At 40.5% G+C, this 17815-nt stretch overlaps 12 protein-coding genes across 12 annotated transcripts; 3 read left to right on the forward strand and 9 right to left on the reverse strand.

Annotated features, from left to right (window-relative positions):
• Positions 1 to 2837, reverse strand: NEHOM01_1891 (uncharacterized protein; the record flags this gene model as incomplete). Its single annotated transcript, XM_051490769.1, has 1 exon — positions 1 to 2837. A coding segment is annotated over one exon (2837 nt), but the record flags the coding sequence as incomplete, so codon positions are not given.
• Positions 2838 to 3673: 836 nt separating this feature from the next.
• NEHOM01_1892 (large subunit ribosomal protein L13Ae) lies at positions 3674 to 4276 on the reverse strand (the record flags this gene model as incomplete). Its single annotated transcript, XM_051490770.1, has 1 exon — positions 3674 to 4276. One exon carries the CDS (start codon positions 4274 to 4276, stop codon positions 3674 to 3676), a length of 603 nt encoding a protein of 200 aa, XP_051346730.1.
• A 455-nt stretch (positions 4277 to 4731) lies between these two features.
• On the reverse strand, positions 4732 to 5526 carry NEHOM01_1893 (ribosome production factor 2; the record flags this gene model as incomplete). The annotated part of the gene is made up of 1 exon (XM_051490771.1): positions 4732 to 5526. One exon carries the CDS (start codon positions 5524 to 5526, stop codon positions 4732 to 4734), a length of 795 nt encoding a protein of 264 aa, XP_051346731.1.
• A 528-nt stretch (positions 5527 to 6054) lies between these two features.
• Positions 6055 to 7080, forward strand: NEHOM01_1894 (uncharacterized protein; the record flags this gene model as incomplete). Its single annotated transcript, XM_051490772.1, has 1 exon — positions 6055 to 7080. The coding sequence occupies one exon, from the start codon at positions 6055 to 6057 to the stop codon at positions 7078 to 7080; it is 1026 nt and encodes a 341-aa protein (XP_051346732.1).
• Positions 7081 to 7882: 802 nt separating this feature from the next.
• Positions 7883 to 9340, reverse strand: NEHOM01_1895 (uncharacterized protein; the record flags this gene model as incomplete). The annotated part of the gene is made up of 1 exon (XM_051490773.1): positions 7883 to 9340. The coding sequence occupies one exon, from the start codon at positions 9338 to 9340 to the stop codon at positions 7883 to 7885; it is 1458 nt and encodes a 485-aa protein (XP_051346733.1).
• Positions 9341 to 10025: 685 nt separating this feature from the next.
• NEHOM01_1896 (uncharacterized protein) lies at positions 10026 to 10793 on the reverse strand (the record flags this gene model as incomplete). Its single annotated transcript, XM_051490774.1, has 1 exon — positions 10026 to 10793. The coding sequence occupies one exon, from the start codon at positions 10791 to 10793 to the stop codon at positions 10026 to 10028; it is 768 nt and encodes a 255-aa protein (XP_051346734.1).
• Positions 10794 to 10808: 15 nt separating this feature from the next.
• On the forward strand, positions 10809 to 11561 carry NEHOM01_1897 (diphthine-ammonia ligase; the record flags this gene model as incomplete). The annotated part of the gene is made up of 1 exon (XM_051490775.1): positions 10809 to 11561. The coding sequence occupies one exon, from the start codon at positions 10809 to 10811 to the stop codon at positions 11559 to 11561; it is 753 nt and encodes a 250-aa protein (XP_051346735.1).
• A 167-nt stretch (positions 11562 to 11728) lies between these two features.
• NEHOM01_1898 (uncharacterized protein) lies at positions 11729 to 12562 on the reverse strand (the record flags this gene model as incomplete). Its single annotated transcript, XM_051490776.1, has 1 exon — positions 11729 to 12562. The coding sequence occupies one exon, from the start codon at positions 12560 to 12562 to the stop codon at positions 11729 to 11731; it is 834 nt and encodes a 277-aa protein (XP_051346736.1).
• Positions 12563 to 12574: 12 nt separating this feature from the next.
• On the forward strand, positions 12575 to 14032 carry NEHOM01_1899 (glucose-6-phosphate 1-dehydrogenase; the record flags this gene model as incomplete). Its single annotated transcript, XM_051490777.1, has 1 exon — positions 12575 to 14032. The coding sequence occupies one exon, from the start codon at positions 12575 to 12577 to the stop codon at positions 14030 to 14032; it is 1458 nt and encodes a 485-aa protein (XP_051346737.1).
• Positions 14033 to 14044: 12 nt separating this feature from the next.
• NEHOM01_1900 (uncharacterized protein) lies at positions 14045 to 15124 on the reverse strand (the record flags this gene model as incomplete). Its single annotated transcript, XM_051490778.1, has 1 exon — positions 14045 to 15124. One exon carries the CDS (start codon positions 15122 to 15124, stop codon positions 14045 to 14047), a length of 1080 nt encoding a protein of 359 aa, XP_051346738.1.
• Positions 15125 to 15738: 614 nt separating this feature from the next.
• Positions 15739 to 16476, reverse strand: NEHOM01_1901 (20S proteasome subunit beta 5; the record flags this gene model as incomplete). The annotated part of the gene is made up of 1 exon (XM_051490779.1): positions 15739 to 16476. One exon carries the CDS (start codon positions 16474 to 16476, stop codon positions 15739 to 15741), a length of 738 nt encoding a protein of 245 aa, XP_051346739.1.
• Positions 16477 to 17066: 590 nt separating this feature from the next.
• On the reverse strand, positions 17067 to 17786 carry NEHOM01_1902 (20S proteasome subunit alpha 7; the record flags this gene model as incomplete). Its single annotated transcript, XM_051490780.1, has 1 exon — positions 17067 to 17786. The coding sequence occupies one exon, from the start codon at positions 17784 to 17786 to the stop codon at positions 17067 to 17069; it is 720 nt and encodes a 239-aa protein (XP_051346740.1).
• Positions 17787 to 17815: the final 29 nt, after the last annotated feature.

Consider the following 17815-nt stretch of genomic DNA (forward strand, 5'->3'; position numbering starts at 1 on the left):
AACTTGTACAAACATGACTCGGGATTCATCTCTGCGAGATTCTGACCAAGAATGCGAGGGAGCATTGTATGTTCCATTACAAGTATACCTGGCTTATAGGTAGTAAACTCGGCCAATCTGATATTGTGCGTTGTGTGCGTTTTCAATTGAATGTCTTGTTTTCCATCTCTTATTTCAATAAACTCAAGCGTATCTAGGCCGGCAGTGAAGTAGTTACATGAGGATATGATATTTTGCTCATCATCTGAAGTCTTCAGATTGTATAGAATCAATGTCTTCACATCTGTAAATTGGCAGGCAATCCACCTAAGAATATTCACGAAATCTTTCTCAGTTAAGAATTGATCCTCACAGAAATATAACGATAGGTCATTAACGGGAGTCTTCTGGATAGGGGGTTTTTGGGAGTGATTTGAATTTGCTTCTAGTGTTGCTTTCTCGTAGCGATCAATAAGATCTGCTTCTAAATCCTTTAGATTAATGTCGTAGAGTTGTAGCTGCTGTTTAATCTCGAACTCGCTATTTTCCAACGAATATTGAGTGGCTGCCATTAGATACTCTTTGTACTTATCTATGGGACGATTGACGTAGGCCGCAAAAGGAACAACTTGGCATCGAATACCGAGCTTCTCAAACTCGGCTAAGACTTCAGTATACTTACTGCAATTGACACCTTCCAGTTGCAGAATCAGTCTATTAAGACCAAGACCAGTGGCAGGATCGCTTTTGTCTTTGGCTTTCATTGTTTCTATGTACTTGAACAGTGGGAGTTCCGCGAGCCTATCTTCTTTCTTATACTCCTCGTAATACTTCACGTCATTTAAGTCAACAAAGCCATTAAGCACAAGTTTAGTGATCTTTTGGCCTATAGGATGGGAGAGAATCCAGGCAATCTCAAGGTTCGGGTAGCGTTGGTTCAGAATATGCACTTCCACGGGACTAACAAAGGTGTATTCGTTCAATAGTTTGGAGATAATTTGGTTGTCGACATTATCGAGTACCAAAGTCTCAAGATTAAGGTGGCGTCGGGGTCTTTTGGAGGCTTGGTTATTTTCTCCTTTGTTAGATAGGCTACATTCGATCATGTCTGCATATTCAGAATAGACATTCGCTATTTTAAGTTTGCTGGCGGTGATGTTAACAAACCGATCTAAAAGATCCTGGCAAGACACAACAATCCTATGCTCTGATATTGGCGGTCCACTAATGTTAATGGTTGTGTAATGTATATTCTGGCAAAATGGAGCGGGTTTCTTCTTCTGGCCATAACTGCGCGATTGGTACATTAGTTCGACAATCTTGAGCTGGAGATTGACTGGTTCTTGAAGCTTCCACATTTTACCCCGGCGAACTTTACCAGGACATTTGACTCCTTTCGATTTCAGATCTTCTATCGACGTGTTATACAGAGCATGTAGATCATATTTTAGCACCTTTAACGTATCTAACAGGCCACCACATCCACTTATATACTCAACCGTGTATCTTTTAAACGAAATACCCTCCTTAGCACAGGCACGTTTTCTACAGTATTGGGTACCTTTGTCTTCAACACAACAATGTTTCGCGCCCGGGGCTTGGGTAGTTAGTTTGGTGGTAATGACCCGGCAAGTAGGAGAAGAGTCTACTTGAAGAAGCATAGACGCCACTACATCATCTAGCGGGTCTGAAGCCATAGCTATAATAGAGTAGACACTAATTTTAGACTCATTATAATAGCACAAATATCGAAGGTTACGCCAATACAGCTCTAGGGTTATTTTGGGATGGATATCTGCAGTAGCATTTTCAAGGCCAACTAGAGTTAGATTGGCAAGCATATTAAGAACAATAATCTTTCGGCATTTGATATTTTGATTGTGGAGGGCAACGAAGTCAATATGGTTAGTGCTACCGAGCTCGCGCAAACAGAGGGTGTAGTTGTTTGCTAAGGGCAACCATGGCAAGTAGTGGTCAAGAGTAACTTCTGCATACCACAGAGTAAGATTGGAAATTAGGCGTAGAAGGGGAATACCTAAATCCTTAAGATTCGGAAGGTATTGATAAAAGTCGTCGTCATCAATTATGAGACTGTATTTTGAGTTAGAGCCAACATACCGGTTTGCCTTTCTTATTTCTTCCAAACTCGACTCTAAACCAGGCGAAGTATAATGGCTTATTGTCTCAGATTCTAATAACTTTAATTCCAGACTCTCACACTCTAGCATGTTGACAATTCGAGATATAACGTGTAATAAGGCCGTATAACTACTTGCGAAGTTTGCTTTACATTTAAACTGTACCTTGGTGAGTCGAATAACAGCAACATCTTTCAACTTAGCCAAATTTAGACACAATTGGTGTACGTCATTAACCTCGGGGCTTATTACTGTTAGCTTTGATTCGGGGCATTTTACTATGTAACTGGTAGTCTTTTCTGTAGAGTTCATCAAACTGGGATTTGTAATATTATCCGGAACTGATAGTGCTGGCACTGTTTCTTCTGGAGTGTAGGGCTTAATTTGTACGACCTGGTTCTCAGAGCTAAGCCTAAATCCAAATGCAAGTAAACGATTAGTCATGATAGTTGATTTACACCAACCGCCTTCGTCTATGTAAGCTATCTCCTCCGTAACAACTTCATCACTATTACTGTCACTGCTATCATCATTACTATTACCGTCGATGCTATCATCATCTCTATTACCGTCACTGCTATCATCATTACTACAAAGCTGCCTAACACTACCTAACACTACTAACAAAGAACACAACATAATTAACAAAGAGCACTTGATCGTTTTGCACCGAAACAGCTTAATTGCATTCGCATCTCTAACTACTTTAAGATAAGCCATAATATTCAAAAATAAAGCAACTTTATCTAAATGAAAATTGATATATCCAATGGATTAATTAGAAGCGACTTAATTATGAAGCACTAAAATGGAAGACTTGCCTATCTCAATCTCCTGCACTATCTATACCAAAAGCAGAACTAGACTCTATTGAGCCCAAAAGTTGATGCTTTTGGAATGGGTGAGCCGTAAACATATTTGTTCTTCTTTAGAGTCAATACCATGGAACACAGATATACATGGTAGTTGTTGTGAGGGGAGGATAGAGACCTCTCAGTCAAATATACTCAACGAGAGGCAAGTTAGTATTGAGTTAAGTTTGAGTTGGTATGCGATTCTGAACCGTTTCTAGTTCTGATATCTTCTTCTGTGCGAATCCTTCATGTATCTCCTGGAAGTCATAGAGAGTCTTGGGAAGTCATAGGAAGTCCTTTCTCAATCTTCGTCGTATATCTATACTCTAATTGAGTTGGCTTGAGTTAGTATTGAGTTGTTTAAAGTAGTAAGGAATAAATATCTACATTATATGTACTTACTCGTCTAAAAGTAGAAATGAGTTGAGAATCTCATTAAGATGTGTAGGGGATGGCACGGATAGTATTTAGATAACATTTAGATAATATTTAGATTAAGACAATATTAACTAAATAGATAAGATAGTATTTATATAGTATTAAGATAATATTTAGATAGGATTTATATAAGATAACATTAACCAAATCAAAACAAACCAAATTAAGATAACATTAACTAAACTAAATCAAATCAAACCAAATCAAATCAATTCAAAACCAAATCAAATCAAATCAAACCAAACTAAATCAGAACAAGAGGATTTATTCAATCTTGGCAATTACGTCATTGAGCTCCTGCTGGAAAGACTCACTATTAAGAACCTCTTGCTTCTTCTTCTGCTTCTGAGACTCCTCCTTAGCAACTACTTTAGCCCGTGCTAGTCTCTGCTCCTCAAACTTCTGCAGAATCTCTCCATTATTCCATCCCATCCGCGTACATATCTCTCCTAATGTGCACCGTTTAGTCACTGGATTAAGTTGAGTCTCAGCTAAAGCATGACTGCAAACAACCTTCTCAACGTTCTCAAAGGCTAAAGGAATCCCATCATAAACCTTCAAGCGTTGAAAGGCTTCTAAACCCATTGTACGTTTATAGTTAAGCATACCCCTAGTAACTCTACGGAAGCATTTAGAGGGTTCTTTAAAGTGGAAAGGTCCTTTCTTAGGATTAACTAAGCACCTCTTCCTTTGCTTATCCTTGTATATCTTTATCATTCGGTCAATTGGTGAAGAGAAGATTAGACCTTCTGCCCTTAAAACTATCACTTCATATCCTTCTCTAAGTGACTTGGCTACAAAAGCAGCTAGTCTTCCTACTATATGGTCTTTTCCATCTATAATTAGTCTTCTTCCTGTAGTGGCCATGGCTGGGGGAACAAAAAATTAAAAATAAAGAAACTACTCTCTTCATTGAGTTGAGTTGAGGTGGGGGTGAGGTGGGGTGAGTTTAGTACTGGTTGGGGCGAGTTTAGTACTGGATAAGTACTGGATAGGTACTGGATAAGTACTGGTTTAGATAAATTGTTTGTTTTGATTTTGATTTAGATATTGAGTTGGTTTAGTATTGTGTTGAGTTGGTTTAGTATTGTGTTTGGTATTGGTTTGGTATTCAGTTGAGTTGGTTTAGATATGGTAAGTATTGGGTTAGATAAATAGTTGGTTTTGATTTTGATTTAGTTGGGTTAGATATAGATAAGATGTAGATAAGATGTTAATTTAGATAAGATGTAGATAAGATATAGATAAGTAAATATGAGTATTTAGTTAAATAAGTAGTATAGTGAGTCAATACTATAGTATTGTAAACTTGTCTTATGGTGTTAGGGGGAGTGCTTGCGGAGGGCTCGGCCTTTACTTAGTTTGAGCTCGGAAAGGTCTTGCTTTTCTAGATGGAGTGTGCCGATGATGGTATTGAGAGGTCCTTTTTCAATGTTTTTGATCTTTTTGGGGGCTTGTCTGATAGTGCGTTGGGATTCTTGGAAGACTTCGGGGGCGGAATGGTGGGAGGCTTGGAAGGTGAAGTTAAGAGTTGGGGAGATGGGTTGGAGAGAGAATGGACTGGATTGGATTTTTAAGATAGTAAGACTGAAAGAATCGTTGGTGAAAGAAAGAGCAATGGCATGAGTACAGATGGAAATAGAAGGTGAAGGTGGTAGAGCTTCTTTATAGAGATCTAAAAGAAGGTTTTGAATTCGTGGGTTTTGGGCTCGATTAGCAACTAGAAGAAGAGCAAGAGAATAAGTAGGAAGGGGAAGGGTAGAAAGAGTACTGGGATTAGTAGTGAGAGTAAACTTGGCTAGATCGGTTAGTTGGTACTCATAAGTACGTCCAAAGATAAGAGTAAGTTGTTGACTCTTAGTAGTAGTAATGTAAACAAATAAAGAAGCTTTGAGTCTCTTCATAGTCTCTTCTAACTTACCATTGCTTGTTGCTGTATTATCAATGGTTGGTAAACACTCGCTAGTATGGTCTATGTACTTGATTGCAGTCTTTTTGATAGTAAGGAAGAAGTCTACTAGTGGTTTTGTTTTTGGACTATTAGCAGATTGAGTTATAATAAGAAGACGTTTGGGAGATTCTTGACGCTCTGGAGTAGGCTCGTTCTTCCGCTGCATTTTTTTTGCCATCTAACGGCTTAGTTGGTATTAACTGAAGTGTTGTTACACAAAAACTACTCTTTCCTTACACTAAATCGTTTATTCATTGTTGATTGTATTAGTATTATTGTTGGGTTAGTAGAGAAATTGAATCATATCAAATACTAACTCAAACTAACTCAGTAGTAGCCGGATTATTAAAATTTGAGTATGACGTCATTTTCGCGTTCATCATCATCAACAGTCAATAAATGATCAATTATGTTGTATCAAGGTGTGTCTTTAATAGAGTATGTATTAGTTAAGATGGGCATTCCTTATTGTGTTGGTATTGTGTTGGTATTGGGTTAATATTAAGATAAGATAAGATTGGGTTGGTGTTTGGATTGAGTTGAGTTAGTGTTTGGATTTGGTTATTGTTGAGTTGGTATTTCAAAATGATTGATAGGTAGTAAAAATGTTTGATTTGGTGGTTAGGTTAGTATTGGGTTGGTATTTCCTAATATGGTAATTTTGGATTATATTTGCTAATATTTTTGTCCTAACATGGCTAATCAGAAGAAAATAATCGTTATTGGGTTACAGATACTAATTGGCTTGTGCATGTTTGTCTTAAGATGCCGTGGCTCGGCTGCGATACTTGAAACTAAGAAATCTACGAATGGATTATACACCTTAAAAGAACTAGCTGATCGTAACTTTGTTTGGGCTCAAGACACACTGGAAAGATATTACAAAGGTTATATTGTACATCCAGCTAGTGGTGATAAGTTTATTGATTCGGGGTTCTATGAAACGTTAGGGTTTAAGCCGGCAGTTTTGCCTCGGGTTAAGCAGATAGCATCTTATTTGAAGGCGGTGTTTGAGGGAACTTGGAATGCTTTTTCTATCCCTCGGGACTTTGTTTGTGATGTACCGGATCTTCTTATGCTTTATATGACCTTAACTCGACCAATCAATGGTTCTAAATCCAAAAAGTATGTCATTCATCCAGATCATGAGAGTCTAGTAGAAAACCTTGCCAAATATATCTATCTCTCCTCTTCTTCGGAAGATATTAATCTGCTGGAAGAAGTATTCTCAACCTATGTGCTGAAGGAGGGTAGTAACCAAGCATCGGAGAAGACAAGACAACACCTGCTTATATGCAAACCAACGCTTATTTCTAACAAAAATGATCTTGATCTTATCTTTAACAGTCCTTTAATTAACTATATTCATCCACTTAATTCTCATCTTTACATGTGTGGCTATAACTATCTCTATGATAGTGAAACGAAGACTTTCTTGGTGACTGAAACAGAGAAGATTAGGCGTGGTAATAAGCCTCTGGCCGGGATGGTTCGTCGTGCTGGGTTTACTTTTGATGATGCTGTTCGTTTAAGACGTGCGACTAATAATCAATACACCATACTGTCTGATGATATACGGAATTATCATGGCTTTTTGCATAAGTTAGGAGATAAGATTCAAAATCCTAATGCCTGTTTAGAGTTTAGATTCGTGGTTCAAAGGTCAGTTGAGTTTGATGTTTACAGATCTGATATGGCATTGAGATCAAAAATATACTAACTCAATACTAACCCAAGTACTAACTCAAAGACAGCCTGTTGAGTTGAAATTAAGCAGTCGCGTTATATCCTATAATAAAGTCTATTTGTCCTTATCGCCAATGTTCATTAACCATTTATTAAGCCAACTAATAATAGCAATACATCTTAAACATAAAACAAAAAGCCAACTGGATCGAAAAGTGGAAGTGGTTTAAGATATTTTAACATTTCACATAGTTGACTTTAGATTGGGTTGAAATAGTATTTAGATGGCCATAATAGTGAACAAGAGAGTGTGCGAATGGATTTGTAAGTTGATTCTGTAGGACAGCTTTCTAGAGATTGGGGAGAATATGATATGGTTCAGTATTTATTGTTGCGCGCCCAAGTTGAAACTCGCCGAAAGTGAAATCCCGAAATCATTCGCAGAAAGTGGCAATCTTCACTTTCGGGTTAGGATTGGGTTAGGACATTGAGGTGGCTGGAACAGAAAGTAATAAAGATGCTTTATTGTGTGAATCTAACAGCTACTAGTTTCAAATATACACAGACATACTCGAGTTTGTATGAGTTGGCGAATGACTTGAAAATACTTATCAATCTAAAGGGAAGATAGACGTCTTTGACCCGTTGCATCCCTTTCTAATAACACGACAACTAACTCAATAGCGGTTGTTTCGCTTTCGGTGAGCTTCAAGTTGGCCGTTTCACATTTATGATTAGGTTGGGTTGGTTAATTGATTAATCGAGTTGATCTAAGTGAGTATACAGTAATTGTTGTTTATTGATCTAATGATTATGTGGTGTGTATTATAATATGATTAGGAGGCCACAGAAATGGGCATGGATGGAGTGATGATAATTGAGCTGTAGGGAGAGGATTGCGTAGCGGAGCAAGTGCCGGTGGTGATTTGGAAAAGAAGAGAGAAGAATGCCTCAGCTTTGTCTCGGGGGAGGGAGTTGGGATCGGATATGGTGGTGGTCAAACTAGTGATGGGAAGAGTTAAGTTGGGGTTGGGCTGGGTGGTGGTATGGGAGAGGTTGTTGCAAGAGAGATCGGCTGGCTCGGGGTGGGCTGAGAGGTTGGAAGGAAGCTCGGGTTGGAGATGAATGGAGTTAGTATTGGGCTGGACGAGAAGAGAGTCTTCGGGGGAGATAGCTTGCAAGCTGATCTGATCAAGTGAGTTCTCAAAGGAAGTGTGGGGGTGGTGAGGAATGGGTTCAATAGCGGAAAGGGAAGTTCGCCGAGGGATTTCAATTGAAAGTCGGGACGAGGCTTGGGTTTGAGTTTGTGCGGGGTAGAAGAAGAACTCTTGGATTTCTTTGGGGACGGGAAGATCGAACCGATGGGTAGGCTGAGTTGGCTGGAAAGCTTTGGCAATGTTTTGGGCTAGAGTGAGGTTATTGTTGGTAATAGATATTTGAGTGTCTAGCTTGGGTTTCTTGATAAGCTCAGGAGTGGCTTGCTTTCTTTTGAGAGGAGTGCTGACTTCGGCTTCAATTAAAGTGCTAGGATTAGGGTGGGTGGTGAGACTGTTATTAGAAATGGAGAGATTATCAACAATAGAACTGGGTAGATTGGCCTGATCAGTTGGTGGGATTGAATTGTCAACAGGTAGATTTTGAGCTGAGTGCATATCAGCGGGCGGGCCTTGTGAGATAGAGGAAAGATTGTTAAGTGTGTTGAGGGAAGTGCTGCCCTGGTTGATTATTTGTACGTCAGATTCCAGTTCATCACGATGGAAAGTAACAGCAGTATCCAGAGAAATATCATTGAGTGAGAAGGAATAGTCTAGATTAGTAAAACCAAGCGAAGCCCTAGCTACTTGAGACGTCCGGGGCAGCTCAAGATCACTGAAGGAATGGTTGGCAGCAAACGAATGGTTAGCATTAATGGAATGATTGGTAGTAGTAGGATAGAATCCTCCAATGAAATTATCAATCCGAATTTCATGTGTGATTTTAGCCCGATCGGCTTCTTTGTAAACGGGAGTGGCAGACTTAGAAACTTCAGTCTTAGAGAGATGGGAAGCTATGGTATGACACTCTTCATAGAGGATTTTGGTCTTCCGGAAGAGGATCTTAGAAAGTCCCAGCAAAATATGGCTAGACGTTCTCAGGGCCAGAACAGGCACACGGCCTTTTTGGATATCATCAACAGTTTCAGCAATACTCACACTTTGCAGATCACTTTTAGTAAGTCTACGGTCAAAGTGAGCTGCAATCCAAGCAGCAGCTAATTTACCACCTTTAGCTAGAACTTCAACGGCATAGAACATTACCAAGTCGGAATTTTGACGTATATATAGAAATAATGCCGGGAAATTTCCCGCCTTTGGGAATTGGATCCTTCGCTGAAGTTGTTGTTGATTGGTGCGTAGCAGGTGTGTTTTGTGATTGTCTCGTGGTTTATAACCCAAGTGTGAGAGGACAATATGCAGGAGAAAAGAGAGAAGTTCATCTTTGGGCAAGATTCAAAAGAATCGTTAGACTTATCAGTCAACCGCAGTCGCAGCGAGATTGAGTGTGCAGAGAAGACAAAGAAGACCAAAAAGACACTCGGCGCCCATCCTTATTCATTTTATACTGAGAGCGAGAGTATTTCCTATAATCACAGGTAGAGCTAGCACTTTTATTTGGTTGCTATTGTGTTGGTATTGTGTTGGTATGTGGTGCCGTCTAGTGAATGTAACGCGATATACTATAGTCGTACTATGATATAGTATAGTCGTGTTTTGGTGTGCTATGTCGTACTATGATATGCTATGTCGTACTATGATATAGTATAGTCGTGTTAGAGGAAAGACGTGTGGAGTTAAGACAAAGTTGATCTGAAGTAGCAGTGATAAAGAATAAGCCAGTCAAATCAAAATAGAGAATCGGATTAAGATAATAGTCCATTTATTAGACTTGACCGGCTTGACACAACTCAATACATATACACGATTTATTGACCAAATAGTACTACTCTAATAAGGCTCTGGTGATTTGAAACTCTTGAATGGCCTTTTCAACCTCTTCTTGTGTGGTCGTGAGAATAAGATGGGAGGACTGCACGGCTTGTGGGTCTTTGTCACACGTAACATAGAGAGTGTTGTTTTCTTGAACAAGAAAGGCCCGTTCGATTCTGACCGCAAAGGACAAATAAAGGAGATTCTCTATCGTTTTAGCAAAGTCATTAGGAACAATTGCCAACTGTAAAACCGGCAATCTTTGTTGTTCTTGTAAGATCTGATAAATCCTTTTGATCTTATCTGGGGCATCTATTTGGTCTTGGGGTGGCTTGGCCGTTGTATTAGGTACTTCTAATGGCAAAGCTTCTAGTGGCTTCCTAGGTGCTTTGCGCGGCCGAATCTCTTCCTCTTCTTTCAACACCAGTATAGCTGGTAAGCGACAGCCACGAAAGATAGTAGTGATATAATCTGTATGCAAACCACTTGGCTGGTCTTTAAGCAATGAAATGAACTCTTCTGGAGTTACTCTATCTCCAGCACATAATTTAGCCAACCGACTACTTTCAAGATCAACTACTTCTCCCGCCACATTCGCATCTAATCTAAGCTCGGGAGCATTCGTAACTGAGTCTAATAGAGCATTTGCACGACAATAGATTGAATAAAGGCCAGAAGAACCTTCAGAAGATGATTTTCTCTTTTCTTTAGTTTCGGCCATTAATTCGATATACTCTTTCCTAATTTGGTCATTTCCTTCACTAATAGAGAGACGAGGCATTGGCCGAAAATTTTGATGCGATTTATAGCTCTACTTAGTGGTGGTAAAGATAGTATTTACAATCTAATGTTATCTAAAAAAGATGGACATCATTTAGTTGCTGTGGTTAATCTTAAGACGGGAGAAGAGAAAGATTCTTATATGTATCAGTATGTGGGTAATAATGTAGTGCCGGGTATAGCTGAGGCATTAGAAGTGCCGTTGGAGACGATAGTTACGCAAGGGATGTCTTATAATCGGGCGATGCCGTATGTGGCTACAAAAGATGATGAAGTTGAAGATCTGTTTATTGGATTGAGTGCGCTTAAGCAGAAGTACGAGTTTAGTGGAGTGGCAGTTGGGGCAATTAAGTCGCAGTATCAATACTGCCGTGTAGCTGATGTATGTCAGCGCTTGGGTTTAGTTGTGCTGGCTTATTTATGGCAGAGAGAGCAAAAGGAGTTGTTGACGGAAATGGTTGGGGCTGGGCTTAGTTCGATTGTGGTTAAGGCGGGGGAGGAGCCTTTGGTTGGATTGGTTGGGCAAGATATATCACAAGTTCTGGTTAAGTATGCTGATTTTGTGGCCGGACAAATAGATAAGTATCCTAGTCTTAAGCCAGAAGACTTTAATATGTGTGGTGAGGGTGGTGAGTACGAAACTCTTACATTGGACTGTCCGTTGTTTAAACAGAAGATTGTTCCTACGGCCACTCGACTTTCAGTTGATTCACGCGGCACTACTTCCTTTATTATTGATGAGTATAAACTTGTGCCTAAACTAGGCTAATATTGNTTGGGTGGGGTGGGGTTGGGTTGTGTTGAATTGAGTTGAGCTGTGTTGGGTGGGGTTAGGTGAGTTGAGTTGGGTGAGGTGGGGTTGTGTTGGATTGAGTTGGGTTGGATTGAGTGATTATTAGATATTGGGGGTTAATTTATTGATACGATGATGTTTGGTTATTTGGTGATAAAATCAGCATAGTACTCCATGCCGCTTTTGGTAAGGTTGGCGATGGTGGCGGGTGCGAAGTCTTTCTTGACGAGGTTTTCAATCAGGAGACTTTCATAATCGGTGGCATAGGGTTTGGGATCTTGGACTGGGTTTTGGTAGAGGGCAACTGCCTGGGCGATCTTTTTGTCTTTGGCGGCTCGGCGGTGCTGATATATATCTGGGGTACTGACTAAACCTTCTCCTAAGAATTCCAGTATACGCGCAATCTCTTTCTTAACACTAGCTAGTGAAGTAGTTGCTTGTTTGACAATCATGCGGCACATAGCTACAACGTAAGCTGGAGTACTTGTCTTAACCGACTGATTACAAGCGGGTAGTGATAAATAAACACATGCCAGTAAAGGTGAATGCGTATAGAAGTATTTTCGGTCGTAAAGTAGTTTAATCTTCTCCTGGCAATCAACTACTTCAATTTGAGCCACTTCCAAAGCTTTGGCCACTCGTCTTTGTAAATTGAGTACATACTCTAGCTGTGGCCACAAAGTATACGGCAAAACATCCCTATTCTTATTAATTAGGGAGAGTAAAGCCAACTTACTAACTCCACTGTACTTAACCATATCTTCTAAAACCACTGGAAATCCTTCTTGTTGCAAGTGCAAGTAGATAACCATTGTACATTTCAGTCGGTAGTTGACTTTACTAGTAAATCTAATTGTCTGTACGATCGACTGAATGGCCGTATAAGACTCTAAAGCATTCAAATCGGCTAAAATAGAATGTAAATCCTTATCTTTACGTGAGCTTTGCAGCCAAATCGGAATCTTAGCCGGCTGCATGCTAAAAAAACAATGTTAGTCATTCTAGGGTGTACTGGAGACCTTTGCCGCACGAAGATCTTCCCTGCCATCAATACAATGCTTCGCCAGAAGCTAAGTCAATGTACTAAGACCGAATATAATCAGGCCGAACTGGAGATGACCCAAGGAACCCTAAGCAGCTCAGTATCAACCATTAAACTCGATCAAAGTCCGATGACACAAGCATTTCCACACGACCGACGTAATCGCACGGAGTACCTGAAGGCAGAAGACCAGGAAATCATTCCTAAAGAGATGCCACAGTGGGATATCCTTAAAAACTCAGGGGTGAGTATTCCCCGTATTGTTGGCTATGCCCGGACTGTAATGAGTACAGAAGAGTTTATTCGTAGAATAGATCCAAGTGTAACGTACTTGCGCGAGACAGTGCTAGCAATAAAGTATGTTTACGGGCCATATGAAGAGTGCTTAGCTAGACTAGCAACTGAACTGCCAGAGGAGGAAGATGAACCGATCTATTTGTACATGGCTACTCCACCTGAAGTCTATCCCGGTATTATTGAGCAGGTTAAGCAAAGTAAGCGCCGTATAGTTGTTTTGGCCGAGAAGCCATTTGGGGTCTCTTTAGCCTCTTTCCATTTGCTTAAGGAACAAGTAGCCGATATAAATAAGCAAGTACTTTGTGTAGACCATTACTTGTTTAAGACTCTACTATTGCAAATGCCAGAAATCCATCGCCATCCAGTTTACCAAGAGATCATTCAGCCGAAGTACTTGTCTAGCATTGCCGGATACTTCAAAGAAGTGGCGGGAGTAAAGGGACGGTTAGGGTACTTCAACGGGGCAGGAATGTGCCGGGATGTACTTCAGAACCATTTACTGCTAGTGGTGACTTTAGCTCTAACACCGGGCAGTAAACTAGACGTACTAAAGGAGATTGCGGCTTTACAACCGGAAACAACCATTAAGAAAGTCTATTCGGGCTACCAGGCCGAGTTGCAAGCCCATGGCATTACAGCCCCGGCACTAGAAACGTACATTAAGACCAAAACACATCTTGGAGGGATTTGGAACTTGCCTTTAGTCCTGGAGTGTGGGAAGAAGATGAAGACTCATTTTGTCGGAGTGATTATGGAGTTGAGTCCAGCCGGTGTTCTTTATGTCTGTGATTTACCCATTGGTGAACATGATTATGAGAACACGAAGAAGAAGACTCGACTTGCCCCAGCTAAACTTAAGGGACAACTAGAGGTTTCTATTACCCCAAAGGAATACATCCATCTCTCTTTATTCTATAAAAAGGCACTGATTAAGAGAGTGCGTATCTATTTGGAAGGATCACCCCCAAGGCATACAGCATATCAATCACTATTTGCCCAAATCCTCTTCCAAACACAGACGGACCAGAACTTCTCAACCATTCCCGAACTAGAGGAGCAATGGCGTATTGTTGACCCTGTGCTAGAGCAGCCACCTGCCAATCTTTAGGCAACTGTCAGTCTATGATATCATTTCTGCCTGCTCCCAAAGATCATTGGCCCGATCGTATCCATCAATGTTACTATCAAAAGGCAACTTAAACACAGCATCAGCATAGGTCACTAATTCCTTTCTCTTCTTGGCTATAATAGCCTTTACTACGGCTGCTTCATATTCCGACGTATTAGTCGCCCAAAATGAAAACAGCTTGTTTCTTAGTATAGACCAACCAAAGATATCCGCTAGGCCTACCCCCGTACTTACCACGCGCACATCTAAATAGCTATACCTTGACTTGGTTCCCAAACCCAACAGGACTACGCTCATTTGGCTGTAACAGAAGGAAAAGAAGAGACTGGGTAGAGTTACCTGAGCGACAGTGCTTTGTACTAAGTTGAACACCCGTCCAGTACAGAACACAACCACGCCCTCACCACTCTTCAAGGCTTCAGCCAGACCTCGAACCACCAGGAAGTTGAGCAAGTAATTATGACGTAAGTTTGGGTCCTTCTCGAGCATAATACGGTCTAACTCGCGGTACGATCCGTGCTTAGTAATGAAGCCTTTCTTCTTCTTAGAAGGAATGATCTTCTTCTCTAGGGCCGGAATTGGATTGGACTTCTTGGAGAAGCGTACGTATCGCTGGCGGTTGACCACTAGTAGGTCGACCTTTGGATTACGTACGGCCACCTTTTTAATAAATGCTTCTGCTGACTCTTCTCTATCTAGTGTAGCCTTAATACTCACTCGGTCGTCCGAACTAGCTGAAGATCCATCCGGATAAATCACTAAATATCCCATCGTAATTAGTCGTTCTAGAATCACTTGCCCTCGACATGAAGTTCCATCTAGCAAGACTGCTACCTTTTTATGCTTAGTCGTGTCGGTCTTGTCTGTCGCTTCTTCTGCCTGTTGATCTATTTCTTTGCGCCAGCCACTTACCCACGACCGATAAGCCAGACTTCCCAAGAACTCAATCCATAGGAAGAGCAAGAACTTAAGATCAAAAGGCAAAGGCAAGATCCGCAAGAACCCAGCCACCCTCTGCAGACCTTTAAAAAGCCACTCGCCTGCTAAAGTCTTTCTCTCGCCCAGTGCCATTCACCGACCATCCTGTTTCCTAATAACCAATACTAAGCCCATAAGTGACCAATCCCCATTTTACCCAGCAACCACCCATTTCCCAAACCATCCACCGCAGCTTTATCACCACCACCACCCAACCCTTCTCTATACCAATAGGCTTCCTAACCACACACTCCATTCAGGCTCTATTCGGCATGCCCAAGTATCGATCCAATAAAGAATATGGACTAGGCGGCAGCATAGGTTTATCTGTGGCCTAGAGCTATATGGGTTTAGCATAGATTTATGTATAGACGAGGCATAGAGTTGTGCACATATGAGATATAGTATAGGTGATAAGATACAAGCGACAAGATCCTCTACCAAATATAGAACATAAAACAGGAAGGATCTCAAGCTAAGATATCGTAACATATCTTATCTTAACTCAATACAACACATCTTAACATATCGTATCTTAACACAACACAACAGACGTATCTTAATTCAGCACAATACAATACAATAAACATATCTTATCTTTACACAACACAACACAACAAACATATCTTATCTCAACTCAACACAATACAACACAATAAACATATCTTAATACAATAAACATATCTTAACACCAACTCACTACTTTATTATTGCTCCATGTATTCGTGGTATAGGGCTGAGATGTCGTAAGATCCGACCTTTTGCCATCCTTCCTGGTCAATAAAGTACAAGTTAACTACGCCACCTGAGTAAGCATCTCGATGTCCTGCATGGAATATCGCTCGCTTGCCTAGTTCTAAAGCCTCTTCCCGGGAAAGGTCTTCTCGGTACTCAGCATTTAGCACTCCGTAGGCAAACAAAGACCCACTGCCTACAGAGAACAACTTACCACTCACATAGTTGGCTTCATTATCCACATAGTACAATCCAGGCCCTTTAGTATCCCAGCCACAAACCATTGTTCCTAATGATAACCCCTTCCCTTTATACTGGTACATTAAAGTAGATAAATGCCGAGCAGCCGCACCCGCAGTAATTCTCTCACCATAATGCAACTCATAACTCTGAGCATACCTTCCCATCATTCGCTCCCAATAGTAACAGTCAGCAGCACCTCCAGCCATTGTACCTAACAAGTACTTGTTTACCTCAATGACCTTATTAACTGTTTGCGAAGCAATATAAGACCCAGCTGTAGCTCGCGAATCTACTGCTACAACCATTCCTTCCTTAACTATAAAAGCCGTCGTTGTTGTTCCTTTATCCATCTGCAAGGTAACTCCACTCGTAGATTCCTTTCCTAGTCCATCTTCTTTGCATCCACCCTTAACCCAATACGGTATATCCTGGTTCTGGAGATATCCTTCACTTCCTTCACAAAACATTTACAAACATTAGATGTTCATGCGTATATACATTACTTTAGATTAGAACGGGATAGGATTAAGTCAACTTCGTATTTAGTGCCAAAGATCAAACTAGTCCCTCTCACCATAATTATCCATAACCTCCTACTACCACACTACTACCGCCCATTAAACTTGGGTTAAGTTAAGTTTGGGTTGAGTTGAGTTTGGTTTGAGTTGAGTTGAGTTGAGTTTGGGTTGAGTTTAGTAGAGTTACTACTGTATAATGCATTGGTGTGGTGCTGTCATACAACCACTACCCAATTACTAACATAATACCACCACAATACCAACCTGATTACTACTCACTACTTACTACTCACTACTTAGTAGTACTAAACTAATACTCATACTAATACCAACCCAATATGACGTCATACTCACATACACCCTTATTTACTCAATAAATGGTATCCACCCATATTTCAAGGAATGTCTTTAATAGAATACGTATTAGTTAAGATTGAGTTAAGATGGACTTAGGATTAGACACTACAATTAGTAACACTAAAGAGAAACAACACCTAACACATAACATAACTTAACCCAATTATACACTCGTATACCTTTTATTGTACTGAGATTTCCGCCGCCTCGGCAACATACCTTTCTATTACCTGGCGGTCAACTCGTTTTTGCACTCCATTAGCCTGAACAGCCATCATTTCAATCTCAAAGGTTCCATCAGCCATTCCATCCCTTGATAAGTGCATCACCCGTACAACCCACTGAATAGCCTCCTCCAAAGTATACCCCGTACAATCAACCTTCTCCAATTCCGTCTTAGCCGCCTGTGCATTGCACCCCACCGCATAAGCCCGACACTTACTTATACTCCCTGATGGATCAGCATGGAATAAACTAGCCTTACCCCGGCCTAAAGAAGAGATCAAAAACTCACAACCCACCGGACGCAATGACATATAAGACCCAAAATAGACCAAATACTCCCTAAGTGTTCCCAAAAAGAACTCCTCAGCCGGTTCTTTTTCCGACTGTAAGAGTACTTGCTTAGTAAAGTCTTTCATCAAGTAAGTAATCACATTATTATCATGAGGAAGCCCAGAATAAGCCATAGCATACTGCCGAGATAAGGCCGTAATAGTCTTTAAACTCTGAATATCAACTATTTTAGAAGAAGAATGCTTATCTACGGCTAAAAGTACTCCCTCGCTAAATTGCACCCCAATTACAGTATTCCCTTTACTAGCCGCTTTACGAGCATATTCAATCTGTAATAAATTACCCGTTTCGGTAAACCTTCCACTTATATCGATTGTTTGTGACATAATCAAACAAATTCTTTTAGTTTTATGCT

This window comes from Nematocida homosporus (genome assembly GCF_024244095.1).
Source record: "Nematocida homosporus strain JUm1504 chromosome Unknown 4547, whole genome shotgun sequence".
NCBI classification, from domain to species: Eukaryota; Fungi; Microsporidia; genus Nematocida; species Nematocida homosporus.